The sequence below is a fragment of the Myiozetetes cayanensis genome, unplaced genomic scaffold (assembly GCF_022539395.1).
Source record: "Myiozetetes cayanensis isolate MyiCay16 unplaced genomic scaffold, myiCay2020 scf1072, whole genome shotgun sequence".
Lineage (NCBI taxonomy): Eukaryota > Metazoa > Chordata > Aves > Passeriformes > Tyrannidae > Myiozetetes > Myiozetetes cayanensis.
The window spans coordinates 1-11,818 of record NW_026086686.1 but is presented as its reverse complement, the minus strand read 5'-3'; the positions used below and the strand labels follow the sequence as shown (position 1 = coordinate 11,818).

Genomic DNA, 11,818 nt, shown 5'->3' with positions numbered 1-11,818 from the left:
GGGGATTTTGGGGTCCTGGAGCAGTTTTGGGGGTCCTGGGGGTCCTGGGAGGGATTTTGGGGGCTCTGGGGGGTCCTGGGGGGGATTTTGGGGGTCCCAGTGATTTTGGGGGAGGTGTCTCACCTTCAGGGGGTTGGAGGTCAGGGGGGGTCCTGGGGGGCTCCTGAGGGGATTTTGGGGGTCCTGGGAGGGATTTGGGGGTCCTGGGTGGTCCTGGAAGGGGATTTTGGGGGATTTTGGGGGTCTCAGGATATTTGGGAGGATTTTGGGGGTCCCAGTGATTTTGGGGAGGGTCTCTCACCTTCAGGGGAGTTGGAGGTCAGGGGGCTCCTGGGAGGTCTCTGGGGGGGTTTGGGGAGGGATTTTGGGGGTCCTGGGGCAGATTTTGGAGGTCCCAGAATATTTTGGGGGTTATTTTGGGGGGATCCTGGGGGGTTTTGGGGTCCCAGGGATTTGGGGAGGGTCTCTCACCTTCAGGGGGTTGGAGGTCGGGGGGCTCCTGGGGGGCTCCTGGGGAGTCTCAGGTGGGGAGGGCGCGGCGACAAACGTGTTTGATCCGAGGGGACCCCTGGGGTCAAGGTCAAACCCCAGGCCACAGACCCCCAGCACACTAGACCCCCAAAAAACCCCAAAAACCCAAAGACCCCCAAATCCCCAAAACCCAAAAACCTCCGAAATTCCCCTCAAAAAAGCCCCAAGACCACCCAAAAAATCCCAAGACCCCAAAGACCCCCAAAACAAGCCCCAAGCACTCAAAGACCCCAAACTCCCCTAGATCCCCCAAACACCCAAGGACCCCCAAACCCCCAAAATCCCCAAATCCCCAAAAACCCTAAATGCCCTCCAAAGACTCCTCAAAAACCCCAAACACTAAAGACCCCTCAAACCCCAAAAGATTCCCAAAATCCCCAAAACCCCAAATCCCCCAAAGACCCCCAAAGCCCCCAAATGCTCAGAGACCCCCAAATGCCCCACACACCCAAAGACCCCCAAAATCTCCCCAAAAACCACAAAACACCTCAAAGATCCCCCAAAGCCCCCCAAAATCCCCAAATCCCCAAAAAACCCCAAATCACCCACAAAGAGCCCTCCAAAAAGTCCAAAGCCCCAAATCTCCCCAAAAACCCCAAAGACCCCCAAAATCCCTCCCCCTCACCTGGGGGTCTCCCTCGGGGTTTTCTGATTCTTCAGATCCCACCTGGGAGGGGAGAGGAAGAAAAAGTGAATTTGGGGGTCCCCAAATCCTCCCAGACCACCCCAAAACCTCCAATTTTTAACCCCAAATCCCCCAAATTGCCTCCAAGTCCCCAAATCCCCCAAACTCCTTAAATCCCCAAATGCCCCCAAAGCCCCAGCCCCCAAATGCCCTGAAACCCCCACAAGCCCCTCCAAATCCTCCCCAGACCCCCTCAAATCCCCCAAATCCCCCAAACTCCCCTCAATGCCCTAACCCCCAAATTCCCTAAACCCCAACCCCAGAAATCCTCCTTTAAACCCCCAAATCCCCTCAAATCCCCAAATCCCCTCAACCCCCAAACCTCCCCAAATCCTCTAAACCCCCAAATCCCCCAATCTCACCCAAGTCCCCCAAACCCCACAAATCCTCCTTTAAACCCCCCAAATCCCCCAGTCCCCTTAAATCCCCAAATCCCCCACAGCCCCCAAATCCTCCTCAAACCCCCAACCCCCTCCCAAATAAGGTCCCAAGTCACCCAATCCCCCAAACCTCCCAAACTGTCCAACCCCCAAATCCCCCCAAACCCCCAAACTCTCCCAACTCCCCCAAATCCCCTCAAATCCCTAAATCCCCCAAATTCACCCACTCCTCCTCAAATCCTCCCCAAATGCCCCAACCTCCCAATTCCCCTAAAGCCCCCAAATCCCCTCAAACCCCCAAATCCCCTCAAACCCCCAAATCCCCCAAGCCCCTCAAACCCCCAATCCCCCAAATCCCTCAAAGCCCTCAAATCCCCCTCAAGCCCCCAAATCCCCTTTAACTCCCCAAATCCCCCAAATCCCCCAAACCCCCAAATCCCCCAAATCCCTTTAAACCCCCAAACCAGGTCCCAAGTCCCCAAATCCCCTCAAATCCCCAAATCCCCCAAATCCCCTCAAACCCCCAAATCCGGTCCCAAGTCCCCCAAACCCCTCCAATCCCCCAAATCCCCCAAATCCCCAATCCCTCCAAACCCCCAAATCACCCAAACTCCAAAATCCCCCAAACCCCCAAATCAGGCCCAAGTTCCCAAGCCCCCAAATCCCCCAAACCTCCCAAATCCCCCAAACTCCCCAAGTCCCTCCCAAATCCCCCTTTAAATCCCCCAAATCCCCCAAATCCCCTAAATCCCCCAAATCCCCAATCCCCCATACCCCCAAATCCCCTCAAACCCCTCAAATCCCCCCAAATCCCCTCAAATCCCCCAAATCCCCCAAATCCCCCAAATCCCCCTCAAATCCCCCAAATCCCCCAAATCCCCCAATCCCCCAAATCCCCAGACCCCCAAATCCCCCAAATCCCCTCAAACCCCCAAATCCCCCAAATCCCCCTCAAATCCCCCAAATCCCCAATCCCCTAAATCCCCCAAATCCCCCAAATCCCTCAACCCCCAAATCCCCCAAATCCCCAAATCCCCTCAAATCCCCCAAACCCCCAAATCCCCCAAATCCCCCTCAAACCCCCAAATCCCCCCAAATCCCCTCAAATCCCCCAAATCCCCCAAATCCCCTCAAACCCCCAAGCCCCCAGACCCCTCAATCCCCTGTGCCTCACCCGGTGCCGGCGGTCGATTCGCCCCAGCTGCAGCTTCGCTCGGCTCAGCAGGTCCAACACCCGGCCCGTGACGTCATCACACACCAGAGTGACGTCATCGGGCCTCATGGTGACGTCATCGGGCTTCGTAGTGATGTCATTGGGCTTTGTGGTGACGTTATTGGTCCTTGTGGTGACATCATGGGGCACAGGGATGACGTCATTGGTCTTCATGGTGACGTCACTGGGAACAGGGATGATGTCATTGGTCTTCATGGTGATGTCATTGGGCACCATGGTGATGTCATTCGGCACTATGATGACGTCATTGGGCTTCGTGGTGATGTCACTGGGCTTCATGATGACGTCATTGGGCACCGGGGTGATGTCATTGGACTTCGTGATGATGTCATTGGGTTCCATGGTGACGTCACTGGGTTTCATGGTGACGTCATTGGGCTTCGTGGTGATGTCATTGGGCTTCGTGGTGACGTCATTGGGTTTCATGGTGACGTCATTGGACTTCGTGGTGATGTCATTGGGTTTCATTGTGATGTCACTGGTCTTCGTGGTGATGTTATTGGGCACCGGGATGACGTAATTGTGGCCCAAGATGACGTCATTGGTCTTCATGGTGATGTCATCGGTCTTCATGGTGATGTCATTGGCCCCCCAGATGACGTCATTGCGCACTGGGGTGATGTCACTAGGCTTCATGGTGATGTCATTGGGCACAGGGATGACGTCATTGGGCACCGGGGTGATGTCACTGGGCTTCATGGTGACGTCATTGGGCACCGAGGTGATGTCATTGTGCTCTGCGATGACGTCATTGGTCTTCATGGTGACATCATTGGTCTTCATGGTGATGTCATTGGCCCCCGGGATGACGTCATTGGGTCTTGGGATGACGTCACTGGACCTCGGGGTGACGTCACTGGGCCTGGGGATGACGTCATTGGGCCCCACCATGACGTCACTGGTCTTCGGGGTGACGTCATTGATCCTTGGGATGACGTCATTGCCTCCCTTGATGATGTCATTGCCTCCTGGGATGACGTCATTGCCTCCCGTGATGACATCACTGGACCTTGTGATGACGTCATTGGACCCTGAGGTGACGTCATCACGCCCCATGATGACGTCATCGCCCCCCGGAAGGGGCGTGGCCCCCCGGGAGTGAGGGGGCAGGGCCAGGTGATTGGCCGGGCCGGGGGGCGGGGCCGAAGGGGCGGGGCCGGGCAGGGATTGGCGGAGCAGGAGGGGGCGGGGCCGGGAGAGGGCCCGATGACGTCACCCGGGGGTCACCCGAGGGGAGGGGGAGGGGCCTGAGGACCACCCGGGGGTCACGGGATCGAAGGGGGAGGGGCCTGAGGGTCACGTGGACCACCCGCAAGGTCAACGGGGGGTCACGGGGGGGCCCCAGGGGGTCCTGGGAGGTCCCTTGGGGGTCCTGGGATGTCCCCAAAGTGTCCTTGGAGGTCCTTTGGGTGTCCTGGATGTCCCCAAAGTGTCCCCAGGTGCCACCAGGGGGTCCTGGGATGTCCCCAGGGTGTCCCCAGACGCCACCAGGGGATCCTGGGATGTCCTTTGAGTGTCCCCAGGTGACACCAGGGGGTCCTGGGATGTCCTTTGGGTGTCCCCAGATGCCACCAGGGGGTCCTGGGAGGTCCCCAGGGGGTCCTGGATTGTCCCCAGGGGGCCCTTGGATGTCCCCAAAGTGTCCCCAGGTGCCACCAGGGGGTCCTTGGATGTCCCCAAGAGGTCCTGGATTGTCCCCAAAGTGTCCCCAGGTGCCACCAAGGGGTCCTGGGATGTCCCCAAAATGTCCCCAGGTGCCACCAGGGGGTCCTGGGGCATCCCAAAAGTGTCACCAGATGTTCCCAAGGGGTCCTTGGATGTCCCCAGGGGGTCCTTGGATGTCCCCAGGGGGTCCTGGGATGTCCTTTGGGTGTCCCCAGGTGCCACCAGGGCGTCCTGGGATGTCCCCAGGGGGTCCTGGATTGTCCCCAGAGGATCCTTGGATGTCCTTTGGGTGTCCCCAAGTGCCACCAGGGGGTCCTTGGATGTCCCGAAGAGGTCCTGGATTGTCCCCAAAGTGTCCCCAGGTGCCACCAGGGGGTCCTTGGATGTCCTTTGGGTGTCCCCAGATGTCCCCAAAATGTCCCCAGATGCCACCAGGGGGTCCTTGGATGTCCTTTGGGTGTCCCCAAATGTCCCCAGGGGGTCCTTGGATGTCCCCAGAGGGTCCTGGATTGTCCCCAAGGTGTCCTTAGATGTCCTCAGGGTGTCCCCAAATGTCCTCGAGGCATCCTTGGAGGTCCTTTGGGTGTCCCCAGATGCCACCAGGAGGTCCTTGGATGTCCCCAGGGGATCCTGGATTGTCCTCAAGGGGTCCTGGGATGTCCCTTGAAGGTCTTCAGATGCCACCAGGGGGTCCTGGGATGTCCCCAAAGCATCCCCAGATGCCACCAAAGTGTCCCCAGATGTCCCCAGGGGGTCCTGGGATGTCCCTTGAGAGTCTTCAGGTGCCACCAGAAGGTCCTGGATTGTCCCCAAGGTGTCCTTGGATGCCCTTTGGGGGTCCCCAGGTGCCACCAGGGGGTCCTTGGATGTCCTTTGGGTGTCCCCAGGTGCCACCAGGGTGTCCTGGAATGTCCCCAGGGTGTCCTTGAGCATGCCCAGGGTGTCCTGGGAGGCCACCAGGGTGTCCTTGGATGTCCTTTGGGGGTCCCCAAGTGCCACCAGGGGGTCCTGGGATGTCCCCAAGGGGTCCTGGGATGTCCCCAGGGTGTCCTTGAGCATGCCCAGGGTGTCCTGGGAAGCCACCAGGGGGTCCTTGGATGTCCTTTGGGTGTCCCCAGGTGCCACCAAGAGATCCTTGGATGTCCCCAAGGTGTCCCCAGCTGTCCCCAAGCTGTCCTTGAGCATGCCCAGGGTGTCCTGGGATGTCCCCAGGGTGTCCCCAAGTGCCACCAGGGTGTCCTGGGGTGTCCCCAGGGTGTCCTTGAGCATGCCCAGGGTGTCCTGGGATGTCCCCAGGGTGTCCCCAGATGCCACCAGGGTGTCCTGGGCTGTCCCCAGGCTGTCCTTGAGCATGCCCAGGGTGTCCTGGGAGGCCACCAGGGTCTCCTGCAGGGCCACCAGGGTGTCCCTCACCGTCCCCAGGGGGTGGCCCGAGGCCACCAGGGCGTCCCCAAACGCCGCCAGGGTGGCCTGCAGGGTCCCCAGGGGGTCCTTGGGTGTCCTTTGGGGGTCCCCAGGTGCCACCAGGGGGTCCTTGGATGTCCCCAGGGGGTCCCTGGGTGTCCTTTGGGTGTCCTTGGATGTCCTTTGAGTGTCCCTGGGGGTCCTCAGGGTGTCCCCAGGTGCCACCAGGGGGTCCTTGGGTGTCCTTTGGGGGTCCCCAAGTGCCACCAGGGGGTCCTTGGGTGTCCTTGGGGGGTCCCTGAAGGTCCTTGGGGTGTCCCTGGGGGTCCTTTGGGTGTCCCCAGGTGCCACCAGGGAGTCCTTGGATGTCACCAGGGGGTCCTTGGATGTCCTTGGGGTGACCCCGATGACGTCACCACCATCCATGATGACGTCACCGCCGTCCCTGATGATGTCACTGCCATCCCTGATGACATCACCGCCGTCCCTGATGACATCACCACCATCCCTGATGACATCAGCACCGTCCCCGATGACATCACTGCCACTCCTGATGACGTCAGCGCCGTCCCTGATGACGTCACGGCCGTCCCTGATGCCCCTGGTGACGTCACCGGCGCTCCTGATGATGTCACTGGTGCCATTGATGACGTCACCAGACCCTCTGATGACGTCACCCTTGTCCCTGATGACATCACAGTTGCCCCTGATGACGTCACTGCCGTCCCTGCTGACGTCATGGCCCTCCCTGATGACGTCACCGTTGTCCCTGATGACGTCACGGCCGTCCCTGATGACGTCAGCGCCGCCCCAGCGGAAGGTGGGCGCCCTCAGGATGGCCCGGCGGGGGCAACTGGGAGCACTGGGAGGGGCCCTGGTGATACTGGGAGAGCTCTGGGGGGCACTGGGAGGGGTCCTGGTGATACTGGGACAGGTCTGGGGGCACTGGGAAGGGTCTGGGGGTACTGGGAGGGGCCCTGGTGATACTGGGAGGGCTCTGGGAGGCACTGGGGGGTCCTGGGGTGTCCCCCATGACCTGAGGGGGGTCCTGGGGGGTCCCAGGGGGGTCCTGGGTGGGTCTTGGGGTGACCCTGGAGGTCCTGGGGGATTTTGGGGGTCCTAAGGTGATTTTGGGGGGTCCTGGGAGGATTTTGGGGGGTCCCAGAGGAATTTTGGGGGATCTTGGGGTGATTTTGGGGGGTCCCAGAGGAATTTTGGGGGGTCCTGGGGTGATTTTGGGGGGTCCTGGGGTGATTTTGGGGGTCCTGGGGTTGTCCCGGGTGGTCCTGAGAGTGACCCTGAGGGTCCCAGATGAATTTTGGGGAGTCCCAGAGAAATTTTGGGGGGTCCTGGGGGGCTTTTGGGGGGTCCCAGAGCAACTTTGGGGGTTCCCAGAAGAATTTTGGGGGGTCCCAGAGGAATCCTGGGGGTTCTCAGGGTGATTTTGGGGTCCTGGGGTCGATTTTGGGGGTCCTGGGTTCGATTTTGGGGGTCCTGGGGTTGATTTTGGGGTGTTTTGGGTGGATTTTGGGGGTCCTGGAGTCGATTTTGGGGGTCCTGGGGTGGATTTTGGGGGTCCTGGGATTGATTTTGTGGTGTTTGGGGTCGATTTTGGGGTGTTTTGGGTGAATTTTGGGGTGTTTGGGGTCGATTTTGGGGGCTCTGGGGTGGATTTTGGGGTGTTTGGGGTGAATTTTGGGGTGTTTGGGGTGAATTTTGGGGGGTCCCGGGGCCCTCCCCTCGGCCGTGGCCCCGCCCCCCGGTGGGCGTGTCCTGGAAGCGGCGGGGGGGCCTGATTGGCCGGGCCGAGCGGGCGCTGACCAATGGCATCACGAAGCGCTTTAAGCCACGCCCCCCGCGCCGCCCGGCCACGCCCCTCGGTCAGAAGTGGGCGGAGCCGTCGCCGATGATGACGTCATTGATGATGAAGAAGCTCCGCCCCTCGCCGCGCCTCGGCCACGCCCCCTCCGCTGGCCACGCCCCCAGGGGTTGCCCCGGTAACGGAGGAGGCGGAGCCGGGCCCGAGGGGGGCGGGGCGAAGGTTGGGAGGCCACGCCCCGAGCGGGAGGGGGAGGGCTCCGGTGGGAACCTGGGGGAGGGGAGGGAAAGGGGTTAAAATTTGGGGGAGGGGGATTTTGGGGGAAAAAGGGGATTTTGGGGAAAAAGGGGGGTTTTGGGGGTCCTGGGGGATTTTGGGGTCCTGGGGATTTTGGGGAGAAAAGGGGAATTTTGGGGGTCCAAGGGGGTTTGGGGGAAAAGGGGATTTTGGGGGAAAAAGGGGATTTGGGGGGAAAAAGGGGGTTTGGGGGGAAAGGGAGATTTGGGGGATCCTAGAGAGGATTTTGGGGGTCCTGGGGGATTTTGGGGAAAAAAGGGGTTTTGGGGGAAAAAAGGAGATTTTAGGAGAAAAAAGAGATATTTGGGGAAAAAGGAGATCTTAGGAGAAAAAGAGAGATTTGGGGATCCTAGAGAGGATTTTGGGGGGATTTTGGGGTCCTGGGGGATTTTGGAGGGAAAAAGGGGGATTTTGGGGGAAAAGGGGATTTTGGGGGTCCAAGAGAGATTTTAGGGGTCCAAGAGGAATTTTAGGGGGTCCTGGAAGAATTTTGGGGAGTCCAAGAGGGATTTTAGGGGTCCTGGGGGATTTTGGGAGGAAAAGGGGATTTTGGGGTCCTGGGGGATTTTGGGGGAAAAGGGGATTTTGGGGAAAAAGGGGATTTTTGGGGGAAAAAGGGGGATTTTGGGGGGTCCTGGGGAATTTTGGGGGTCTTTGAGGCTCTTGGGGGTGGTTGGGGGTCCCAGGAGGGATTCCTGGGGTGCTGGGGAGGTTGGGGTCCCAGGTGGGGCTTGGGGGCTCTTTGGGGGTCCCAGGGGGAATTGGGGGCTCCCAGGGGGTCCCAGGGGAACTGGGGGAAAAAGGGAAATTTGGGGGACTTTGGGGTCCCAGGGGATTTTGGGGGGTCCCAGGGGGAATTGGGGGGTCTTTGGGGGTCCAAAGGGGAAACTGGGGGACTTTGGGGGTCCCAGGGGGTTGGGGGTCCTGGGAGCGGGATTTTGGGGAAAAGGGGGATTTTGGGGGAAAAGGGCATTTGGAGGGAAAAAGGGGTTTTGGAGGGATCCTGAGGGGAATGGGGGGTCCCATGGGTTTCCAAAAAGGATTTTGGGGTCCCAGGAGGACTGAGGGTCCCAGGGGATTTTGGGGGCTTGAGGTCCCAGGAGGATTTTGGGGGATTGGGGGTCCCAGGAAGGAATTGGAGGCATCTTTAGGGGGTTCTGAGGGGGTTTGGGATCCCAGGAGACGATTTTGGGGGTCCCAAAAAAGTTTGGGAGTCCCAGGGGGGCAAAAGGGGGATTTTGGGGGCCCAGGAGAGAATCAAAGAAGTCTTTGACGATCCCAGGGGATTTTGGAGAGGAAAAGGGGATTTTGGGGGGGTCCTGAGAGGGCTTGGGTGCAAAGAGAAAGATTTGGGGGTCCCAGGGGAATTTGGGAGCCCCAGGAAGGGGTTTTGGGGGTGCTGAGGGGTGTTGAGAGGAAAAGGGGATTTTAGGGGGTCCTGGGGGATTAGGGGAATCTTGGGGGAGTTTTGGGGTGGGGGTCCCAGGGGAGGTTTTGGGGGGTCTTTGTGGGGGAAAAGGGGGATACTGGGAGCCCCATGGGGTTTTGGGGGATCTGAGGGGGGGATTTGAGGGTCCCAGAATGGGTTTTGAGGTGTTTTAGGGCCTTTTTGGGGGACTCCCAGCGGTTTATGGGGGGTCCCAGAATGATTTTGGGAGGGTTTTTGGGGTGATTTGGGGTAATTTTGGGGTGATTTGGGTGATCTTGGGATGATTTTTGGTGACTTTGGGGTATTTTGGGGGGATTTTGGGGGGATTTTGGGGTGATTTTGGGGTATTTTGGGGTGATTTGGGGGTGTTTTGGGGTGATTTTGGGGTGTTTTTGGAGTATTTTGGGATGTTTTTGGTGATTTTGGGGTGATTTTGGGGTGTTTTGGGGTGATTTTAGAGTATTTTGGGGTATTTTGAGGGTATTTTGGGGTATTTTGAGGAAATTTTAGGGTGATTTTGGGGTATTTCGGGGTGATTTTGGGTGGTTTTGGGGGTCTCTGACCTCTGCGGGAGCGCCGTGGGGGGAGGGGCATCTCCAGCTCCTCGGGGAGAAAGCCCCGAAATTCCTCCTGAATTTTTTTGGGGGGGAGAGGGGGAGGGGTCAGTGCTGGCCACGCCCCTTTCTGGACCATCCCCCACAACCCCCTCAAACTTCCCCCCAAAATCTCTCTCAGGAGCCCCCGTTCTCCCCACCCCCCACCCCAAAGCCTCCCCCAAAATCCCCTCAGGACCCCCAAATCCCCCAAAACCCCCCCAAATCTCTCCCAAATCCCCCAAATCTCCCCAAAATTCCCCAGGACTCCCCAAAATCCCCCAAATCTCCCCAAAATTCCCCAGGACTCCCCCAAATCCCCAGATCCCCTCAAACCCCCAAATCTCTCCAAAATCCCCCAAATTTCCCCCAATCCCCTAAATCCCCTCCAAATCACCCCAAAACCCCCAAATCTCCCAAATTCCTCCAGGACCTCAAATCCCCCAAAGCCTCCCCCAGGCCCCTTTAAATCCCCCTCAAAACTCCCCAAAAGCCCTCAGGACCTCCCAAATCCCACCCAAGTCCCCCACAATCCCTCTCCCATCCCCAAATCCCCAGAAACCCCCAAATTTCCCCCAAATCCCCCTCAGACCCCCTCAAATTCCCCAAAATCCCCCAAAATCTCCCAAAAACCCTCAAATGCCCCCAAATCCCCAAATCCCCCAAATTCCCCCAACACCCCAGGACCTCCAAATCCCCCAGACCCCCAAACCTCCCCAAACTCCCCAATTCCCCCCAAACTCCTCAGGACCCCCAAATTCCTCCAAATTCCCCCAAACCCCTTCAGGACACCCAAAATTCCCCCAGATTCCCCTCAAACCCCTCAGGACGCCCCAAATCTCCTCAAATCTCCCCAAAGCCCCCCCAAATTCCCCCAAATTTCCCCTCAAGTCCCCCAAACCCCCAAATCCCCCAAACTCCCTCAGGACCCCCAATTCCCCCTCCCCCAAATCCCCTCAAAATCCCCCAAACCCCCAAATCCCCTCAAGCCCCCTCAAATCCCGTAAATCCCCCAACACCCCCTCAAACTCCCCAGAGCCCCCAAATCCCCTAAACTCCCCAATTTTCCCCCAAACTCCTCAGGACCCCCAAACCCCCAAATCCCTCCCAATCCCCTCAAAACTCCCCAAATTCCCCTCAAATCCCCTCAAAGCCCCCAAATTCCCCTCAAATCCCCTCAGGAGCCCCAAATCTCCTCAAATCTCCCCAACCCCCCCAAAGCCCCCTCAGGGCCCCCTCAAATCCCCCTTCAAAATCCCCAAATCTCCCTCAAACCCCTCAAATCCCCCAAATTTCCCCAATTCCTCCCCCAAACTCCCTCAGGATCGCCCAAAATCCCCCAATCCTCCTCAAATCACCCCAAATCTCCCAAATACCACTCAAACCCCCTCGCATCCCCCCAGACCCCTCAGGACCCCCAAATCCCCCAAATTCCCCCAAATCTCCCCCAAATCCCCCAAACCTCTCCAAACTCCCCAATTCCCCCCAAACCCCTCGACCCCCAAGTCCCCCAATCCCCTCAAACCCCTCAGGACCCCAATCCCCTCAAATGCCCAAATCTCCCCCTACAGCCCCTTTAAACGCCCCTCAAAATCCCCAAAACCCCTCAGGAGCCCCCAAAATCCCCCAAATCTCCCAAATCCCCTCAAATCCCCCCAAATCCCTCAAATCCCCAAATTCCCCTCAATCCCACTCAAACCCTCCAATTCCCCCAATTCCTTCCCTCAAACTCCTCAGGACTCCCCAAAATCTCCCCAAACTCCCTCAATTCCCCCTCAAAA

The 11,818-nt window shown here is 58.8% G+C and overlaps 2 protein-coding genes across 2 annotated transcripts; both read right to left on the bottom strand.

Annotated features, from left to right (window-relative positions):
* Positions 1-520: 520 nt before the first annotated feature.
* On the bottom strand, positions 521-4,017 carry LOC126635110 (uncharacterized). The gene is made up of 3 exons (XM_050306051.1): positions 2,771-4,017; positions 1,157-1,198; positions 521-568 (listed from the first exon to the last, which is right to left on the bottom strand). The coding sequence occupies exons 1-3, from the start codon at positions 3,884-3,886 to the stop codon at positions 521-523; spliced, it is 1,206 nt and encodes a 401-aa protein (XP_050162008.1). The 5' UTR covers positions 3,887-4,017.
* Positions 4,018-4,054: 37 nt separating this feature from the next.
* On the bottom strand, positions 4,055-7,988 carry LOC126635111 (SUMO-interacting motif-containing protein 1-like; the record flags this gene model as incomplete). Its single annotated transcript, XM_050306052.1, has 3 exons — positions 4,055-4,353; positions 5,383-6,999; positions 7,798-7,988. Coding segments are annotated over 3 exons (2,014 nt in total), but the record flags the coding sequence as incomplete, so codon positions are not given.
* Positions 7,989-11,818: the final 3,830 nt, after the last annotated feature.

Bases quoted from the DNA above. Each gene is read 5' to 3' on its own strand.
- LOC126635110 (XM_050306051.1), bottom strand. From the start codon at position 3,886: ATGGGGCGTGATGACGTCACCTCAGGGTCCAATGACGTCATCACAAGG. The intron at 1,199-2,770 runs GTGAGGCACAGG...CTCCCCTCCCAG, and splicing joins GAATCGACCGCCGGCACCGG to GTGGGATCTGAAGAATCAGA. The intron at 569-1,156 runs GTGAGGGGGAGG...CCTTGACCCCAG, and splicing joins ACCCCGAGGGAGACCCCCAG to GGGTCCCCTCGGATCAAACA.